Here is a 22,946-nt window from a genome sequence, read left to right on the forward strand (position 1 = left end):
CATAAAAGCCCCCAAAAATATCTTTTAAAAAAAGCACTCTGTGGCTCAGTGTGCTGAAGATACTGGGGTTAGGATTTCAAGCCTCATTACTTTTAAAAGTACATTTTGAAAGACGATGTGTATAGGGCAGACTATAAAGCTGTCCGATGACAGGCACAAATCCGGAATGACTCTGTGTCTCAGTTGAGTTAAACATCAAGATAAAGATATTAAGGTTGTGAGTTCAACCCTCAACTTTAACATGAGTTAAAACTTGAAAAGCAAGTGGGCACAGTGAGTTCAGCACTTGGCTGATGATGTGCCGTTTGCAAGGTCAGCCTTTGATACTCTTACATTACCAATATGCTTTGAAAGCCCATATCCCAGGATAAAGGTTGAAAATCTCTTGAAAAATACGTAGAGGTTATCTTGGTTTTAGTAGCTCAGTGTGTTCAGCACATGGCTGAAGATGTTCCGATTGTGTTATTCTTGGCTTCTTTGAAATGCAAATTATTTTTGTACTCTATTTCATGCCAATTTCCAGTGTATTTAAAATGCTAAATTGAATAAACAGAACATTAAAAAGTTGTCCTATGTTTTTCAAAACCTTTTTCACCAACATGCTGTAGTATGTATTAGGCTATAGCATTGTTTCAGCAGCATATTTTAAACAACATAGTTTATAGTATTATGTTTTTTCAGCATAAGCATGACTTTTTCTAATGACGCATATTATAAATATACAGTATCTCTATCATTAGACAAAACGGGGTCTTCCAGATTTTTCATATTCCATCCTGATTGGCTAAGATTGGCTTCTTAAGTTTGCAAGAGTGCTCCGTTTTGAACCAAATGCCTCAAATCATGAACACGGCGTACGATTTCCGTGAAATTTTGCAAGCACATTCCTACTAGGCTGAGGAAAATGCCACTTGAAAATGTTCAACTCAGCACCGCCTCCACCACCTTAGCACCACCTACCTGTCCTAGTCCTCCTCATACCCACACCTGTTGTGTTATGATAATGAGGGGGGGGGTATGTTTTTACTATGTCACTAAAGCGCTGTTTTTCTATTGGCACGTTTGACCCTCAAGGTTTCAGCCTCCAGGTAGAAACTCAAAATAGTCAGAGAAGACATTAAACACCATAAAACACCACCAGGGAGCTTAATGAAGTTCTATCAACCTCATAGACACATGGAAAACAGAAAAAGTGCAAAACCATGGCACCTTTAAAATTAAAATAGTGTACAACAAACAACATACAGTACAGACAACCCAAGAAATCATATAAATCCAAGATGTGCAAGTTCATCAAAATACACTTGATTTTTTTCTTTTTTTGAAGTGTAATGCTTAGACCACAAAGACTCACCACACATTTCTCAAAACCTAGCTCTATTCAAGACATTTCACTGGGTTAGATTCAAGAACGTGTTTACTTATTTGCTTAAAAAATAGCTTCACAAAGACACACAGTAAAGTAGAACAGGATAAATACACATGGCTAAATTTGTTTTCGTTTTTTTTATATTGTTATTGTAATTATTTTTGAATATACAGTACAAGTATGGACATAACTTGAGCATTATACATTTTGAAGTTACATTACATTGTATTGAGATATTTCCAACAGAGAAACATCTGGTGAACACATTCACATAAAAGGTAACACTGAAACGCTCACTATAGTCTGTAAAAATAGTTTAATGACTCAAGGAAAAGTTGAGGTAACACTTTACTTATTCCAGTGTATTAACCTGTATATTAATCTATGTAAAACAATTTGAAGTGCACAATAATACACAGCTAGTCAGATTAGCCCATTTTGCATTGCATAATAATGGTTGAATTCATTCATAATTGATTAATAGTAAATTTACTTTTTTAGATGTAAAAACAGTGTTTAGTAAACAGTTATAATCAAAGTAGTTTGTTAAATATTATATAGTTAACATCATCTTCTATATAAAGTTCAAGTTGTGTGCATGTCTGTTTGTGGCGGTCAGGTGGATTACAGTATGCCCAAATATGAACATTGTCAGCACAAATCTGTGTTGTTACCTTGATCAGCGAAAGAGAGAGAGAGAGAGAGAGAGAGAGAGAGAGAGAGAGAGAGAGAGAGAGAGAGGACATGGAGGGGACAAAGGGAGAGAGCCTATTTCACCCACACAATAATCCAGAGAGAGAGAGAGAGCCTGTGCACACAAAAACACTGGCAATGCTGGGTAAAGACTTGAACAGGATGACTGAATTGTCATTTGCAATGTGTTGGCAGGTGTTGACAATGCTTATTTTGCTTGCTTGCTTAGTTACTAATTATTTGGTTAAGTGTTCATTAAAATGATCTCGGCAATTTTAAATGCCAAGTCTTTTTGCAAGTGTTAATGTTTCATTATTATTTTTAGCTTTTTATTTGGCAATTTCATGCCTTTAGTTTTTGATTTACAATGGTTCATCATAACTTAAGTCGCCCTGGATAATTAAGAGCATCTGCTGAATTTAAACTGCGAATTGATTGGGCAATGTAGAGAGAGCGACAAGAAAGGCAGCCTATAGGACAGAATAGAGATACAACATTTAACACAATTATCTGTGTTGGAATTGAACCAGGAATGTTATGATTATAAAGTGATTATAAATCTGAACACTAACCATTACACTACCAGTACACAAGAAAGGCATGTATTGTCACAATTTCCTGTTAACAAAGCAAGGGAATGTTACTTTGTAAACTAGTTTTCACCTTACAGCTTTTCACAAAGACGTAATATGTTAAATCTGAATGCAAGCCGATATAATATGAATAATACGATGAGATAATATTCTTCACAAACATTATACAAGGGGGGTAGGTCGACTCGCTGAACGCTGAGCTGAGCTGTCGCGGGTTCGACTCCCGATCCCAACGACCTTTGCTGTGTGTCACCCCCCCATCTCTCTCCCCATTTCCTGTCAGCCTACTGTCCTGTCAAAAAAAGGCATAAAAGCCCCCAAAAATATCTTTTAAAAAAAGCACTCTGTGGCTCAGTGTGCTGAAGATACTGGGGTTAGGATTTCAAGCCTCATTACTTTTAAAAGTACATTTTGAAAGACGATGTGTATAGGGCAGACTATAAAGCTGTCCGATGACAGGCACAAATCCGGAATGACTCTGTGTCTCAGTTGAGTTAAACATCAAGATAAAGATATTAAGGTTGTGAGTTCAACCCTCAACTTTAACATGAGTTAAAACTTGAAAAGCAAGTGGGCACAGTGAGTTCAGCACTTGGCTGATGATGTGCCGTTTGCAAGGTCAGCCTTTGATACTCTTACATTACCAATATGCTTTGAAAGCCCATATCCCAGGATAAAGGTTGAAAATCTCTTGAAAAATACGTAGAGGTTATCTTGGTTTTAGTAGCTCAGTGTGTTCAGCACATGGCTGAAGATGTTCCGATTGTGTTATTCTTGGCTTCTTTGAAATGCAAATTATTTTTGTACTCTATTTCATGCCAATTTCCAGTGTATTTAAAATGCTAAATTGAATAAACAGAACATTAAAAAGTTGTCCTATGTTTTTCAAAACCTTTTTCACCAACATGCTGTAGTATGTATTAGGCTATAGCATTGTTTCAGCAGCATATTTTAAACAACATAGTTTATAGTATTATGTTTTTTCAGCATAAGCATGACTTTTTCTAATGACGCATATTATAAATATACAGTATCTCTATCATTAGACAAAACGGGGTCTTCCAGATTTTTCATATTCCATCCTGATTGGCTAAGATTGGCTTCTTAAGTTTGCAAGAGTGCTCCGTTTTGAACCAAATGCCTCAAATCATGAACACGGCGTACGATTTCCGTGAAATTTTGCAAGCACATTCCTACTAGGCTGAGGAAAATGCCACTTGAAAATGTTCAACTCAGCCTCATGGTGGCGCTATAACAGGCCGATTCGTGTTTTTACCTATAACTGCACTGATCTGTGTAAAACTTTGTATGCACACTCCCTAGAGGCCAAGGAAAAACCTTTCCCCTGCATTTTTTACACCTGCCTTTTATAGCGCCACCAGGAGGCCGACTTATGTAAAATCTTTTTTTAATATTACTCCTTCAGATTGTATCCAAATTTCACACTAATCGGTACACATGACCTCTATAGTCATGTGATCAAGAAGGATCTGTTTGATTTTTCATATTCCATCCTGATTGGCTAAGACCAGGAGGCAGATTTTTGCAAAACATTTGTATTATACAAATTTTGTCCAAACATCACCCAATCATGGTACACATTATCTCTATAGTCAAGTGAGCAAGACGGATCAATCTGCTTTTTCCTATTTCATCCTTACTCTGATGGCGAATTCCGAACATTGCTGGCCCTCAATAACCTAGCTGACCTGGCATGGACCTATGCTCCATGGAGCACTTGTTTTGGTTTCATCGCAGTTTTCCTTGTGCCTTAAAGGAGTAGTTCACCCCCAAAAAATCTTATTTTCTATCAATTACACACCCCATGAAGCCTTGAATTCATGGATTTGTTTTGTATTTTGTCGCATTCCTAAGCCAATAATTTGATGACCGGGTGTATTTCCGGTAAGAGACACAAAGAGTCTACTTTGTGTCTCCTACCGGATACATTAGCATCTTTCCACCGGTAATCAAATTATTGGCTTAGAAATGCGACAAAAACAAAAATTGAATTCAAGGCTTGATGGGGTGTGCAATTGATAACAATTAAGTCATTTTTTTGGGTGAACTACTCCTTTAAGGTTGTTAGTCAGCAAAACATGCTTTGCAGTAAAGAGTAGGCCACCATTGGTGGGATTTGAGCCTAGGAGCTTGGGAACGTACTGTATGGGAATGTAGAGAGCGTCTTAACACTGTGAGCCACCATCCTCCTTGTTTTCATCACACATCACCATGCTCCTTGTTTCTTTTTTATTCATACAACAGCTATATGACATTTGTGGCCGGGATGCAGATGAGTTTGTCAACGTTCGGACCTAGACTGTCAAAATAAAATTAATGTTCAATAACTAGAACTTGTTCAAAATATATCCACAACAGAAGCCAACACTGTAGAAGTGAATAACAATAGAAGCCCACTGTGACACTGTATGCTTTTCTAAATTGTATTCATCCTGTTAGACTTGATAGAAAAATCATGGCACTTTGGCTGTCGTCAAAAAGAAGGACTCAATAAAATGTAAGATTATTGTTCCAAAAAACCGAGGGCTTTGTTTACAACGTGGTTGTTTTAAAGAGCATCCGGCCAGCGATGAAAGATTAGTTTGATGCTGTCGCATCCTCTGAAGTGGTTAGACTAACAAACCAATGGAACAATATCCCTCTTTATCTGTCCTTGTTTGTTTTGCTTTATGTGAAAGCTACACTTTTATTGCTTGAAATTCCATTCTCTGGGACATTGGGGTATGAGTTTCTTCTTTCCTTTCACTGAACATAATGTATATTTTGTCATCCTCACATGCTGTGTCACTTGCTGAAATGAACTGATGTTCTGCTAAAAAAACACAACGCATCGTGTTTTTTAATCTGTTCTTTTCAGTGTGCGACTGTGGTATGACAAATTATTAATTATTTATTAAGGCCCCTAATCCCTAATGATCGCTAGCCCCTACTTTAGTGTTTCTCAACGGGGGCCGTACAGCCTCCCAGGGGGTGTACAGAGAAGTTCGGGGGGCGCTGAAAACAATTATCCTATATCAAAATTGGCTTAAGGGAGGACTGGCGGGCGGGCGGCCCGAACCTCTAGCTCTTTAAAGGGGGGCACTGAGGTGCTCTTTGGGGGCGGCAGTTCAATATATTCAAGTGCACATTTTCTTAATGTCATCCTAGACTATTTTTATTATTCATTGACAATCAAAAGTTTGACAGTGTTGCTTGCCAAAAAGAACACATCTACAAGCCAACAACTTGTCACGATGCAACGCGTTCTTATCCTGTACATGCGACATGTGACAGGGTCATACTGACCATGATACTGACATCATACTGTATACGATACTGACCATTATATTGACATGATACTGACATGATACTGACCATTATATTGACATGATACTGACTTGATACTGACATGATACTGACCATTATATTGACTTGATACTGACTTCATACTGACATGATACTGACCATTATATTGACATGATACTGACTTGATACTGACATGATACTGACCATTATATTGACATGATACTGACTTGATGCTGATGTCAGTATCAGGTCAGTATCATGTCACAGGGCTGTGACAGGGCCTGTCAGAAGTGACCCAGTGCAAATATTTACGGGGCCAGAGCTCAGCTCTGGACCTGTTTTGTTATTGGCAGTATTCTGTCACTTCTTTTTCTTCTGCCACTTTTCGCAGTTCTGGCTGAACCGTGCTGTCGCTTTTTACGAAACTCGGCCATATGGTAGATGGTCATGAAAAACGATCAAAAAAGAATTCTCACAATCTTTCGTCCAAAGGTGGCGCTATAGCACTCAATTGAAAATGCCAACTTTGAACAGGTACAACTCATGCCCTGTTTGACCTACAGCCATGAAACTTGGATACACATATGCGTCTCCTCATGCTGAACAACTTTCACACTCTGACTTTTGACCTCTGACCTTTAGATCTCCCACCATTTTGAATTATATGAAAAACAGTCATTGGCTCCTAACTTCTGCATTTTTTCACTTATGGAAATTCCGCCGCCTAGAAGTTGTCGGCAGAGGTCCAAAGTTCAAGTGTTAAACGTTTCGTGCAGATTGCTCCAAAATCCTAGGATTCCATAGATTTTAACTATTGCAGTTTTATGAAAATTATTCATCTGCGCCTAAAACATACATGCAGACTCACATTTCTTTGAAACTTTGCAGAAATGTACAGGGTCATTCCAAATATCACTGAAACCAATCTTACTCCAATTGGCCAAAGGGGGGCGCTATAGCAATTTTTTGAAAATGCAGACTTTAAACAGGCATAAGTCATGCCTCGTTTGGCCGAAAGTCGTGAAACTTGCTTACACATGTGCCTTGACTCATGAGGAACACACGTATCGATTTGACCATTAAGCTCCGCCCTTAGATTTTCCGCAATTTTGAGCAGTTTGAAAAATACTTGTTTTTGCCAGTTCTGGCTTAACCGTGCATACGCTTTTTACGAAACTCGGCCATATGGTAGATGCTCATGAAAAACTACCAAGAAATAATTCTCACACTCATTCGTCAAAGGGTGGCGCTATAGCACTCAATTGAAAGTGCCAACTTTGAACAGGTACAACTCATGCCCTGTTTGACCTACAACCATGAAACTTCGATACACACATGCGTCTCTTCATGCCCGACAACTTTTGTGGTCTGACTTTTGACCTCTGACCTTTAGATCGCCCACCATTTTGAATTACATGAAAAACAGCCATTGGCTCCTAACTTCTGCATTTTTTCACTTATGGAAATTCCGCCGCCTAGAAGTTGTCGGCAGAGGTCCAAAGTTCAAGTGTTAAACGTTTCGTGCAGATTGCTCCAAAATCCCAGGATTCCATAGATTTTAACTATTGCAGTTTTATGAAAATTATTCATCTGCCCCTAACACATACATGCAAGACTCACATTTCTTTGAAACGTTGCAGTAATGAGAGTCATTGAGAGTCATTCCAAATATCACTGAAACCAATCTCACTCCAATTGGCCAAAGGGGGGCGCTATAGCAATTTTTTGAAAATGCAAACTTTAAACAGGCAAAAGTCATGCCTCGTTTGGCCGAAAGCTGTGAAACTTGCTTACACTTGTGCCTTGACTCATGAGGAACACATCTATCGCTTTGACCAGTAAGCTCCGCCCTTAGATTGTCCGCAATTTTGAGCAGTTTGAAAAACACTTAAACCCAGGATTTTTCAGCTATTTGCGTGAAACTGTATCATCTGTGTGATCTCCTTTTTCACAGTTACTTGTCTGTTTGGCCAATGGCGTCTCCCTTAAATGAATGCCTCACAATCTCAAGGTCACCAGTTCAAGCCTCACTTGATGCAGACTTAATTTAAGAGTACGTTTTTTCAACGTATGACATACTTCATTCTGAAAATAGCTGATCTACAATCTCACAACTTTTCATGGTTTGTGAGCTTGTAGATCGGCTACTTTCACTAGTTTTGGTTCTGAGGAGATGTACAATTTCTTCATTGGTAAATGGTTTGTGAACGAGTGATCTTATTGTTAGTGAAACAGGGGCTTGGTTCATGAAAGAAGGCAAGAGTTTATGATCTTCAACAGACAATATCAGCCTGGACAAAGCTATAGCACTATAGGTAGTGTTGCAGCCTATTAGTCTGAAGGTTGAGAGTTCGAATCCTGTTAATGGCAATAGGTTGAGATGTCCAATCAAACCATTATGTTTCCATCTCTCTCTCTCATCAATCTATTGTTTCCATGTCACTCTCTCTCTCTTCAATCTATTCCGTTTCCATGTCTCTCTCTCTCTCTATTCACTGGCCCCGTATTATCGCTGCTTGCAGCTATATTCATTGTTAGAATCAAAGTCTAACTATTTTATTCTTAACTCTTTGCTGCCACCGACGAGATTCCTTGTCAGATTCTGCTAAGGCGCAGCCTGCCACTGACGAGATTGACGAGATTTTGAGTTCAGTGTGAATGATCCCAGGATCACCGAAGAAGAGTACACCTAGAAATCAAGTGATCACAACAAATGAAGCCGGTTTTGTGTAGTTATATAGCATTTATAAAAGTCCCTTTTTTCTCTGTTTTCTGTTGTTTTTGGCGAAAACAAGCCACATTCAACTGGCCGTAACTATAGAATGGATTACCACGATTTTTTCCCCCCGATTCTATTTTTTTTTTCAAAGGTACAGTAAAATCACTCGTTTTCGCTGGCAGTGGGGTGACACTACTACACGATTTACTATTTGGCAGTTAAAGAGTTAATTATCTTGGTTTGGTTCCTGAATCTTACTCCTAGCTGTACTTCTCCTGCTTCCCTTACTGCTGCTGCTGACACCTGCATTTTCCTCCAGTGATCAATAAAGATGTATCTTATATCATTTCATAAACAATGTAACAATATAAACCATGACATATTTTGGAGGTCCTCTGTCAGCGCACTGCCCTTGGAATTTCTTAACCAGTGGCCATGACCAGGGCTGAGGACAGGATTCTTGGAAGAGGGGACAGGTTTTTTGAAAGTGGGCTCCCCCCATGCACGCGCGATTTTTTTTCGGTTTTAATTCGGTTATTTATTAATTTCTCATTATTTTATTCGGGTTTTTCTCGGTTTTTGAATTAATTTATTATTATTTTTTTTACCTCACCCTAACCGGCCGCACGCGGATGCCACATAGTCGGAGAAAAGGTCTGTCGGATTAACGCATGCCTCCCGGCCACTTTAGCCACCTCAAGCCATATATATAGTCAGTTCTGTTCATAACCAGTGGTGGAAAAAGTATTCTCATGTTTTACTTAAGTAAAAGTATAAATACTGCAATGTAGAAATACGCCCTTACAAGTTAAAGGCAATTCAAAATGTATTTCAGTAAAGGTACAAAAGTATTGGTATAAAAATGTACTTTGAGTAACAAAAGTAAAAGTACTCCAGTCCTTGTGAGTACTTTTACTCGAAATGTAGCCTTTATAGGGTGAGATCTACAGCTCACAGAGATCTACAAGCTCACAGAGCATGTAGATCTGCTATTTTCAAAAGGTTTTTATACATTTGAAAACTTGAAATGGGACATTCTGCATAATGAGTACTTTTACTTTTGATACGAGTGCATTTTATACTTTTGCACTTTTACTTAGGCACGGCGGCCATTTATGCACATTAAACATTCTGTAGGCCTACTCACTCACAATAGATGTCCCTCCAACGTCCAAATATCTCCTAAATTCATCATTTTTAGTTGAAAACATGCTATTTTCTGTCTCATCATAAATCCTGTTTACTTTTCTCACCCGACCTCTTCTAGTGTTGCCATGTATTCTGTGAGAGCAATAAGCAACCGGTCAATGAATATTATATGTTTATGAATTGAATACCAAGGACCTCAATGGAAACAGGACCGCAAGGACTTTTTTGGACGGACCTTTTAGACAAAGTGTTTTAACTGTACTTTCTGGCAATAAAATATTCAATCAATCAATCAATACTGTAAGGGCAGGTTTTCGCAAATGTTTGCTTTTTACATGGACTTTACCTGGCAACCTCTCTCTCTCTCTCTCTCTCTGACAAGTCGCGACGCACGCAGCGCGCATACACAGTGATTATGGGTAGCTAGCTCAGCTGTGACCCCCCCCCCCCCCCCCCCCCTCCACCAGCCAGCGCGGCGCGCAGTTAAACCCGTCCAGTGACCTCGTCGTCGCCACTCACTACACAAATATAAATAAATACATTTGTGACGTCTCTGTAACGGCGGGCCCCCCCTCACCTGAGGCCCCCCCGCTCCGGGTTACAAGCAACAGCAAGACCCATGTAACCAATGATACAAAATACATTCTTTAATTCATTCATCACTGTAAATACACAGGGGAAAAAACAATATCAGTGGAAAGTATTCACACAAACAACATTATTCAGTGGGATATAATTCATCATTTACACTCCATTTACACAAACTATATTTGAGAGGTTGATGTGTTTGCCTTTATTTTATAATAAACTCTGATGAATCCAGATGTAGAATTCAACCACAGCTACTTCATCTATCTTACCACCTTAGCCTATACCATTGGTTCTCAAACTTTTTAATTTCAAGGACCCCCATAACTCTCCGAATTTGGACCCCCCCCCCCCCCCCCCCCCCCCCAGAAAGGACTTTGAAAACCACTGGCCTATACACATCAATCTACTTTATTATGAATTGACCCACCTGCACTCACCCAATCTCATCCTTTTCCTTTCCTCACCTGGTAATTTTGCTGTTACACTTAAAGTATTCATATGTTTATTATATGTACATGATATACAATGATTCTTAAATACATTTTGACTGTTTCCAATCTATTTACAATATAAGAGCTTATTGATATATATTTTTTGATGATTACAAAACATGTGTACTTAAAACTCTAAGAAACAAAACATAAGAGGCATGTGTAATATTGCATTATGTACGTAATTAAGTTATTGTTTTTTTAACCACTTGAACCGAGCATCCCTAATCTGGGGCTAACATTCAGCGGAAAATAGCTGTTCCACAAACTCAAAACACATCGCATCATGATGTGTTGGGAGCTTGTAGATTGGTTATTTTCACCAAATATATTTAGAGTGAGAACAGGAGGGGGCCTCTGCGCTACATTACCTACAAGGAGATACATTATAACCCTTGGAAATCCGGTCAACAAGTATAGGGTTTAAGTGGTTAAACATGTAATTAAAATAATAAGCTGATACCTCTTCACATCCAGTACAACTCAAAACTGCACAGTATTTCATTGAAGGGGAAAAAAAACATTTACTGGGATCTGCACCAATATTACAGGTGCAAAAAAAGCAATGAGTAGTTATATTGGATATGTGTAGTTTCGATCAATATTCTTAAAAGTTCACTGGTTCTGGCTGTATAGATGAAAAGAGCTGCAAGTTCACTTCTACCCATGGATCTTGTTCATAGCACTTCCGGTCCAATGTGGAGGTGATTTGAAATGTAGGTGTTCAGATAAGTCTGGTATCACTCTGGCAGAGAGTGAACCGTTTCACACACAAAAATGCACAGATGGAGCCATTGTGAAAGAAACACTTACTGCATGCACAAAAATCAAGTTTTGTTCCATTGTCAACACTGAAGATAAAAAGAATGATGTGGAAACGAGTTGGTTGAGTTTTGTGTTACAATATGGAAATGAAGGGAAAGTACATAAAATTACAAAAAATAAATTAAATAAATCTTTGCAGTGCTTCCAAGATAAATACATGAAGCAGGATTTCTATACAATGGCTTCAACTGTACCACAACAGACCTGAAATTGATCAAAAGACCTTGTGGTGAAGGGCAGAGTCAAACTCATCATTCTGTGTCGATGTCTTCCTTCTCTGGTACAACAATTTTGATTGTACCACATCAAAGTCATACTGTATAAGTCATATGTTACTACACAAGTCAATATTTGTAGTTTATGTATAATATATGCAATTAGATTTTGATTAGATACAGCCAATGTACTGTAGGCCAAGACCTTATGGATGTGCAGTTACTGTATGTCATTCAGTCTTGTGCTAAATATTCATGATAGTTTCAGAAGTTTGAGAGTAATTTGACTTACAGAAAATCCAATTTGAAATATGTGCATAAACCAGAAAATAACAAAGGTATAATTTGTGACACAACTAAGAACTGAATACATCTGCCATAATTTAGCTGAACCTTTTTTTTTTTTGGTGCAGACAAAGAAGTAAATGGCTGTAGAATGTACAGGAAGAGTACAGTATGGCTTTTCTTTAGTCTTATTGATGACACTCATAGGATGTCCAATGATTGTTTTCTAACAGTATAACCTCCATTGGCAAAATGTCCACCATGCCTTACATGGAGCAAACTACTGGAACTAACTAATTTATAACTAACCTTGCGGTTCCCTGAAGTTATGAGGAGATTCGTATATGAGATTGGAGAGTGATCACTGTCGATGGAGAATGGTGGGGGCGGGAGGTGGGATTGTGGGCACTGTACTGTAGGTGTGTGTGTGTGTGTGTGTGTGTGTGTGTGTGTGTGTGTGTGTGTGTGTGTGTGTGTGTGTGTGTGTGTGTGTGTGTGTGTGTGTGTGTGTGTGTGTGTGTGTGTGTGTTGGGGGGGGGGGGGGGGGGTGAGGTGGGTGAGGTGGGTGAGGCTGGAACCACTCACAACACACGTGTTAAAGCATTCCCAGGTCATGTTTTTCATCTCTCCTGGAGTAACAAGCAGTGATGGACCAGCATAGTCCATAGTCTGTTTGTTGTCACTCTCTGTCTTTTGCATTTCTTTTTTCACTTTTTCACACAGCTCCATATTCTTGCAAAAACAAAGTTTGTATTCTTTCCTCGCCTCGTCAAGATGGAGAAAGAGGAGGGGGAGAGGAGGGGGCTCCTATCTGCTGACAGCAGCAGCTGTGCATTTTCCTAACCTCCTCCTTTTCATGTTCTTTTTTTTTTATTATTTTTTTAGATCTTTTGGCACATGTGGAGCCTGGATCTGGAGGACGAGGTGGCATCTTTCCACACCTTGCAGGAGAGGCCCTTGGCGCAGTCACAGCGCTGGAAGATCTCCAAGCCGTGGGAGCCCTTCTTCCTCTGTTTGGTACACACTTCACCCTGCACCAGCACTGGCTTGCAGATCTTGGTCCAGAAGTGCCGGGCGCAGCAGAAGCCCTCAGAGCAGTCAGATGAGCGCAGGCAGGGGTCGCCCTCATGACCTGCAAAGTGAGGGGAGGGGGAGACAGATGCATGAATTAGCACTTAATACTGTAGTTTAGATACTTTGTCAAAAAGTGCAAATATAAAGTTTATATTTGAGAGCATTTAACTTATACGCAACAAATACCAAAAAATGAACACAAATAACTATCAATGTCTTGCTCTACTATAGTCCCTATTTTGGAATAGCAAGCTCACAACATATCTCTCACGACACAATGTGAATGTACCATTGTGTGTATGTATCCAAACTAAGTATGATCTTGAGGAATCAGCTGTCAGCCTGACTGAACTGCTGACTACTACCATCATTATTATTATTATTATTATGATAGTTTTCTCTTATTTATGCACACTTCATGTCCATACTGTATGGACATGAATTCATGATTGCTATGTGAAAACCAAAATAAAAAGAATATGCACGACTTTCATAGAGCAGGAACTGTGTGAGCAGGGATTTGAGGGAGAATATTTCAAAGGTTACAGTAGCTTCTGTCCTGCCAAAAGTGTTATTGGTACAAAAGTGTATAATATGTTAATTAACAACATTTATGGGTCCAATTTTGGTGGAATGAAATATAAACCTTTGTCACAAGTCACGACCTGTGGAGTTTAAACCACATATAAATGAGTTACTGCTGTTTTTCTTTAATAGAGCAGTGTAGATCTACACATATACAGTATATATACTGTAGCTTGGAGCAGTAAAACATAATCAAAATAAATGTCTCAGAGAAAGATTAGCTGCATTCATGAGAATTATAAGGACAATGTTCTCTGTAAACTATATATTGCACAGCATGTAAAAGTGATCTTGTAGTTTATAGTAGTGTGTTGCCAATAAAACAACAAAGAACTAAGGCCATGTATGAGGGAGGAAATGTACAATCATCGTTGATTACATTTGTATGGCTTCCATACAAAGCCAGTTTATGCAACTCTTACTTCAAATTGCATTATGTGGCCCTGTTAGTGAACTGGAAATGTATTTAGGCCTCTATAAAATTCAAGCAAGCCATTTCCTGATTTATTAACCAAATTATCCTCTTAGGTTGCAACTTGATATTCTTGGCAGGAGGTTCACATTACTGTTTCAAATGCATAATTAGTACAACAAATATTTATTAGACATGTTATTTAGTCATGCGAATTTTCTGTGTAACCGTTCTGAATGTGTTTACCTCTCGCCAGAGGCCACTTCAACATGCAAGCCAGCAGTGGTACCCAGTCCTGACTCAACCACACTTTACTGATTATGAAGTTCAGACCATAGGCACGGTGGAACTAAGACCCTTAAGCCATAATTATTGCTGTATTTTCTGTGTGCGTTGAGGTTTCCTACAGCACATATTCTTAGAGATAAAGTGTTCCAGCATAAGGTCATAACAATCAAATAACATTCTGAGGCGAGTCAAGCGCAAATAAAATGAAAAGGCCTTTTAAATGACCTTATAAATTGACATCAATACAGCCATTTTTTTTTCTTAATGTACCAAGTTCAGCAGTGTGGCTTACGTCGTCTTGAGCGTAGTGTGTTTATAGTAGGGTCATTTAAAATGTCTCATTACAGTTATTACTGTATCGATGGGGCTTCATTCACTTGAAATGAGTGCCAAACAAGGGTGGGAATGGGGAGGGGGGTGGGGAGCTGGTGAGTTATTAGCATTACGCACCAGGCCAAGCCTACATTCTGTGGTTCTCACTCACGTACGACGTGTGCCTGTCAATGACTTTTTGAATGCATGTTTTATGTTGGTGCAGACACAGCAGGAGCATTGTGGTTTCTGTCTAGAGTCCCCCGTGCTGTGGCTTGGGCTCACAGACCTATCACTGATATACGAGCAGAGGGGTAATTATCAAAGTAGTTTGTGGACTCCCCCCCACCCCCAGACACACACACACACACACACACACACACACACACACACACACACACACACACACACACACACACACACACACACACACACACACACACACACACACACACACACACACACACACACACACACACACACACACACACACACACACACACACACACACACACACACGCACACACACACACACACAGAAACTAAGTTGGTGGGGTTTGCAGACAATAGACTGACTAACAAAATGCAGGTATTCAGCTATTTGGACTAGGTTCAGTGAGGAATAACAAAGAGGAATTGAGCAAAAAACAACACAGGTGGTCTTTGTCGGTCAGTTGAGGACAGTCATGTTGCCAGCAAAGATAATGGGAAAAGGAAGACGTCTTTGAAATAGTTTACTTTACAATGGCCTTATTCCAGTGCATTACCTTGTGCATCAACCTATGAAAGGGTATTGCACACAATAATACTATCTTATAGTGTGGGGGAAATACGCCAGTGATGTCAAACGTGTTGTTTTGCATCATCAGATCCTCATCCACACATCAGAACGATGAGATCTAAGTTAAAAATAGGCGAAGTTTAATGAAAATGTCCATTAATTAATACTATAGTAAAGTACGTCTCACATTGTATTTTTATGTTATTGTGTCTACATCATGCTTTAGGGTTATTCTCATCTGGCATTCAGGAGTACTACTGTACATTGAAAGCCTTTCCATATGGGTCATGGCACAGGTTAATACCCTGCAATAACACCACTGTAAAGTACCACGTACCAAGTAATAGGACCTTACCTTTGAGTGAGTGCTTAGTGTGTGCTTTCCCATTCTTTTTCCAGCCATGGTCCTTGGTGGCGAGTTTGTTGTGTTCGTCCAAAGCAGAAATGTGAGGAGATATCACACTCTCAGAAACAGGGACGCAAATATCTACAAAGAAACAAAGAAAGACAAGTGTCTTCAATTTGTTTATGACTATTGACTACATGACCCTGGTGTGATTTACTTATGTCTTGTGCAAACCAAATGTATCTTTTGGGATGATATAAGCCTTGAACTTGAACCTGTAGGCTGACGTTTTTAAAGTCTGTCTGAAATGTCCAGCATGAGTTCAATGCCTTTCCCCCCACATCTCTGGGATAGACAGTGCTACACAGTAAAATCTGCAGTGTTCATTTATCCACTCCAAATGTAACCAAATGGAAACTGTAAGTATCCCTTTGGTTACAACTTAACAATTTATACGCAAAAAAGGTTTTATAACAAATATTCCCGACGGGGGGACAGACACGGTCACATCTCAAATCACATCATCCACAATAGAGAAATAAAATGAGGATTTGTTTTTTCCCAGTGGTCCAGAATCAAGACACTGTCTCTTGCATGTCTAAATATAACAGACATGCATATTGAGACTCAATATCTCAAATCAATACAAGTGTTGATTTGAGCCCTAGCCGTGATCATAATGATGTGTAATTGAGAACCATACAAAATAAGGCAGGTGTGTCTGCTGATGGTCCTATATTTAACATATCCAAGGGAGGTCAGGGTTCAATGGCCGGCCGTGTCATACCAAACACTATAAAAATGGTACTAATGCCTCCCATAGAGTTAAAAATAATAGAGAGGGCACCGGATATCGCCTCCCGTCCACTTGCATTGAGTTGCTCACCCAGCGCGTGAAGCGAATTCACCCCTTCTTCCGGGTTGTAAAGTGTGATGGGCGTAGCCTATTTGGGGCCACTGTGATCCGTTCTGCGTCACAGAAGTGACGCGTTTTACGTCACAGAGGTGCGCGTCCCTGTGCGCAAGCGTGTGCGCAAGCTCGTGAGCCAAGCCCATTGGTCGAAACAGTTTTCGCACAGTGGCCCCATTCCGTTTAAGCTGCAGTACCTACGAATGGCCAGCATGTCCATTTCGCTTCAATGCAAGCACTGGGTTCTGGGGGCTTGATGCCTCCCTACTTGGCACTTAGCATCAAGGGGGATTTGGGGTAAGTCTCTGTGACATATAGGAACATGTCCAGGGGGTGAACTTGTGCATCAAGCTGCCTCACACTATAGAAACAGGAGATAGGCTCCTGACCAATGGGACACATGGCTTGGGAACCATTGGTTCCCTAGGCTACTTACTTACTTGCCTAGAAGAGCTACATCAAAGCTAGATCAAATTTACCCTGTCTCTGTTCCTCTATGCTATCTAAATAAAACTACAGAACTGCATTCTATTGCTTTTTTCACCCTACTACGTACAGTTGCTACAGCGATTGCCTGGGCAGCACATGGCATCTCTATGGCACCGCTTCTTCCTCCTGCGGCACGTGAGGCATCTGGATGGAGCCTGCTGGGGACTGTGGCAGTAGCTACCCACACTGCACTCCTTGTCGTTGCTACATGGATACACCTGTGGAGGCAACACAGTCCATGAGTAAACACAGTGATGATGATGATAATAATATTTTTTTATTTATTTTTTATAATAACAATAAAGAAGAAGGCGAAGAAAGGGGAACATTTATTTTCATCCTACTAAAACGTTTCATTGTACAGTAAAAATCCGCCAGTGTTCCAAAACATAACCAATACATTATTTTCTGAATTGTATTAATATTATTATAAATATGACTAATCCTCATCCTGGTGGTGAATATTGTGAGACTGTCACCTCATCAAGACATTTCTTTCTCGCCTACATCTAGTTTGGGACTGTTGGCAAACCTATCAAGCTGTGTAAGACTGTATGGAGAAAAAAATATGTAAACACTAATATGGCACCAACATGTAATAATCTAATTTACTTATTTATTTATTTTTCTTTGCTCAACTGGAAAATATGACACTGTGCTTTAGTCCAGGTTAACTAAGCAGCAAATCTGTCATCCATAACTATCAGTTTCATAAGTGTGCTATAAAACACAGGCTTAATGGGCCACCAGACATTATGGAAAACATTTTTTTTTGTTCCACATACAGTCATATAAATTCCACTTTTAGAACCCTACTTCTAACTATCACATATTACGCCAGTAGTATATTTATGCGATGACAACAAGCTTGAGTTGAAATTGCCGGAGACAGTAGCCAGTTTAACAGTGTGCTCTCTGTTCCCTCCTGAAGACAGACATTGTGTTTTCCAGGCATGGAAAACAGACGGTAGAGGGACAAACATGTCTCTAACTGTTACGAGTCCCAAAAGCCAGGAAAACTATTTCAAGATTCCAAACAATGGACCCATTGGGATATCTCCACCAAGACAAAATCAACTTTGATTCTCTCGATCAAGTTTAAGTGAGTCTGTACAGAGGTGCTCGGTTAATTACACCCCTGGAGTAGTCAGCTAGATTTGTTTCACTTTTTCCTTGGATACATGGAAGGTTAAACACATTCATACAAACAAATGCAATAAATATTTGGCTCCCTCATGGAAAACATTTACAATACTGAGAACATTATGTACAGTAAGCACCCCTTCTGTGCTTGAGGGTGAGCAGCTACGCAGAAACCTATAGATGTTGGTGAGACCACGTAACTGGGTTATGGAATAGACACCTCCCATCACAGATGCATGGTGAGCGCAGGCCTATAATGCCTCCTTTCTGGAACCTTTATCTAGCAATGTGTGAGTATGCAGTGGCCATGGGTGCTCTTTTACACGGGTATCCTAGTATGCTAGTATATTAATTTAACTTAAAATGTAACTTTAAATATGGACCATTTTTTACACTCTCAAGGTTAAATTAATACTTTTTACCGTGATTTTACTGTGCAGCGACAACCTGCTTCACATCAGGGTGATTCCCAGTTAAAACACAATGATCTACTCTTCTGCTCCCCAGAGCAAATGGGGAGGTCAAATGCCTTGCTCAGGGGCACCTGAGACGAATTTCTATTATCCAGCCAAGCTTGGAAGCCATGTGGGATTGTGGGGTATTCCTCAGCAGCGATGCCTGCTGTTAAATTGATTCAATAAGTTGAGTGAGATGACAGAGGTTGAGAAACCACCACTTTGCCTTCTATGAATGTAGTCACCACAGTCCACAGCAGCTGGAAACAAAACCTAATCAAAGCCCAGCTCACATTTTCCATAACAGGCGCATGCAACAATAGGAGATATGAATGGAACGGCTGTCACAACGTAATGCCTTGCACATGGGCGTCTCACTGCCTCTGGGTTTGGAGAGCGAGCAAACGGATTGAAACGCAACAATATCGCGAATTGAATTAGTCCCTCGGTCAAGTGAAGTAATGTCATGAATTTACACTGAAACTCATTGAAGGAGAGAGACACCATGACGGAAACAGCTGCAAGGAAGTATTAGTGAACAGATCCATTGGACAAGACACAAAAAGGACTCCGACAGCTCTTTTTCTTTCATGGCTGCACATTTTCTGTCATCATCCTCTGACAACTCACACTTCCTCCCATCAGATTTGTTCCTTTTTTTCATTTTTACTTTATCCAGGGGAAACCGAAAGAGGGCCCTGTTTCACAATTACCCACATTAACGCCTGGGAGATGCCCACTGCATCCGCTCTCTTACTGTGTGCCGACTGAGTAGCTCTAGACATTGGAATCTTTGGGAAGCATATGTGCCATGCTCAAGGGCACGATGATGATAATAGTGGGGCCTATGTATGTACTTGCACATATATGTTTTCTTTGTCAATAAAGATGTAGGCAGAATTTGTTGAGGGGGAGAGGGTTTTCTTTAATTTTATCCTCTCCTTACCCAGATAGTCCCAACCCTTCTGAGATTCAAACCCAGCACTCTTCTGGTTGCAAGCCTGAAATAGATTATAGACATGTGCTTGAGTAGAATACCAAGCAAAAATAAGCAGACCCGGACCACAGCTGAGCTCAGTCTGCTCATGTTAATTATGTCCAGTGTGCAGGAGATTGATGTGAAATCACCATGTTTGACGGGCCCACCAACAAAACCACCAAAACCACAACAGATGCATTTAGCTGGTAAGGTATTTACAGCTATGATTAGAATGGCATGACCCTGACGGACATAGCATAACAGACATGACCATTAGTATTAGACATGTAAGAGATCGGCATACTGTATGTCAGAATCAGACTAAAATCATTACAGTCACAAGAAAGACAAAACTCTATTTGGGGCATCCAAATAAGATACAGCATGGAGTGCTGCATCACTGCAAAAACATTGCATTCCAAGACTTGAATGCACACCACATGTTTAAATCAGATCTCAAGAAATAATCTGTATTATTTGCGGACATTAGAGGCTGTTATTCAATATGCCTGTGCTTAAGAAAGTGAACCAGATTACACGTGCTGGATGGAGTCGGCCATACGGACTCGGTCACATTGGAAACACATGGAGGGGCCGATGCTCTGTCCGGCCAAATACGAGAAACAAGAGAAGGAACTATTATAACTGGATATTCAATCCTCATAATGCTGTCGATTGATCAGTGAAATCAAGCTCTAATTTCTCAAATTCTACAAATTTCCTGGTTACTTTTGTACTGAAGAAACATATTATCTCAACAGTCAAAATTGATTCAGTCAGTTATGAAATCACCTCACCATGCATACCAAATGTGACGTCTGGCAATTCTACAATACATGCCATATCAATTTCTTTATATTTGGGCAATTCTATGAGCTGTTACCCAGCCGTACAAGTATACAGATGCCAGTTTTAAGCACACAATGGTCCGAAAGCCAGAGTTCAGGAAAGTGCAGTCTTTCTCCTGATGTGAAAAATGGGCTGTTATCTAAATATGAAGATAAATGGTTGGATGGCTGCATGCAGTAGTATTTCATACCTTCAGCCCCGATTCCTATCTGGAGTTTTCTGGCCAGCAGTCTTGGATTGATTAGACTAGTACGTATGACATATGGGGGAGAGAGGGGGGGGCTCACCTCTTCCATCACGGCTCAGACCGCAGAGGAGTCAGCCCTTTGAAACGCAATGATACAAGGTCGACCTCCATATCACAACTGATAATCTGGACTTATCTCACCATGTTTTAAAACGCTTCTTTCGCGACTTCTGAGGGAAGTTTTTTTTTTCACTCAAATTCATGTGATTTCATCTTCCGCCTACTTTAGCAACCACCTTTTCCCCCTCTGTTGCCCCCAACACGCACACACCCTACACACACACACCCGCACACCGTCTTCTCACATAAAAGCATGTTCTTCAACCCTGCTGAGGAAGTGGTTTGGGAAGCGGTGTGCTCTGCACTACCGTATGTACTCTGTTTGATGCCGGCTACAAGATAAAGGCAGAGGCAGACGGAGACACATGAGGGAAGCCCCAACCAGCCTGGCCCCTGTCTCGTGCTGCTCTCGTGCTGGTTAGGGGAACCTCAAATGTGCGGGACCAACTATCTACAAGGGCTTTACCACAGGATACACAGAAGGCTTTGAACCTCACTCTCCTTCGTCTGTATTTTCCCTTATTTACCTCAGTAAAGCCACTCAAAAGCACCGATAGAATGTGATAGAACTTCTGTGTGTGTGTTTGACAGCATGAGGGTGCTGCATACTGTATAGTATGTGAACTAAAATGTTAGAAAAATGTAGCCTGTGACATATTGGAAATGTGTCACACTTTCTGTACATAATAATAATAACATAATAATTCTGGAAAAAACTGAGCTGAGGCAAATCTAAGATGCAGTAAATATCGAAGGTTTTAAAGCACACAAGTCGGATTATATAGTATCTGTAGACACACACATACGCACGCACACGTGCACGCATAGATGCACACACCTATTATACACGCACAGACACACACATATAATATATCCAAATATACAGTTTTCGGAGATTATGGGGCGATTGAACTTGACCTTCGGAGATCAAGTGCGTAAACCTGAAACTGTGAATGGAGTTGATGAGTGGCAGTGGCCTACAGAGACAAATAAACTATGTCACTGAACAAACAAACCTCATATGCCCTGAAAGCACGGAGCAGTCTTGTCTGCCAGTGTCAAATAACATAGGATTTGCCGTTGCACAACACGTACATTTCTAAGAACACCATCTCGGCTTCTTTCATCAGTCAAAACACATGTGTTTATGGGTATGTCCCTTTGAGTGCTAGAGGCCAACATCTTCAACTCTCTTAAGTTAAGTCCTCATACTAAGCTGTACTCATTGACAAGCCACAAAGAGGTCTTGCCTTCTGCCCTGCTAAAGGAAATAGACCCCAAATGTTAAGCCTTTCTAAGGAAGACTATATGAAAGAAAGAAGAAAAGCTCTTGTTGTCTACTGGTGATCAAAAGAGTAGCCCATTAGTGAGAACACACACACACACACACACACACACACACACACACACACACACACACACACACACACACACACACACACACACACGCGCGCGCGTGCGCGCACACACACAAACACACGCGTGCGCGCACACACACAAATACACTCACGCGCGTGCGCGCACACACATGCGCTCGCAATACTTCTTTAGGCGTATCGTAGCGCTCTAGGAGGTGCGAGAAGTGAGGGCCGTCTGGGTCTCCTCGCTCATTAACAGGTCCAATTACAGTACAGGAGGTGAAGCTGGGAACCTCCTCAAGGAGGCCGAGCTGCCAGCCTGCCGGGTCTCCTTATGGCTCCCATGTGGGGGCCCCTCGTGGTGCCCCGAGGACCCACTGACTAGAGGGCCAGAGAGACAAGGAGACCCCCAGGCTGGAGCC

The 22,946-nt window shown here is 40.5% G+C and overlaps 1 protein-coding gene across 2 annotated transcripts in view; it reads right to left on the reverse strand.

The window, feature by feature from the left end:
- Window positions 1-22,946, reverse strand: part of dkk2 (dickkopf WNT signaling pathway inhibitor 2) — a 413,162-nt gene that overhangs the window by 383,415 nt on the left and 6,801 nt on the right. Inside the window, exons 2-4 of one of the 2 annotated variants that reach the window (XR_014602243.1) lie at window positions 17,501-17,651; window positions 16,044-16,175; window positions 11,349-13,368 (exon numbers count right to left, since the gene is read on the reverse strand). Coding sequence is in view for 1 of the 2 variants with exons in the window: in XM_084078203.1 (XP_083934329.1) it covers window positions 13,118-13,368; window positions 16,044-16,175; window positions 17,501-17,651 (534 nt within the window). In the remaining variant the exon portion in view is untranslated. Of the gene's footprint in view, window positions 1-10,453; window positions 13,369-16,043; window positions 16,176-17,500; window positions 17,652-22,946 lie in introns of those variants that run through there. The other variant, XM_084078203.1, reaches the window with a different exon arrangement.

This window comes from Gymnoscopelus microlampas (assembly GCF_963454915.1).
Source record: "Gymnoscopelus microlampas genome assembly, chromosome: 2".
NCBI classification, from domain to species: Eukaryota; Metazoa; Chordata; class Actinopteri; order Myctophiformes; family Myctophidae; genus Gymnoscopelus; species Gymnoscopelus microlampas.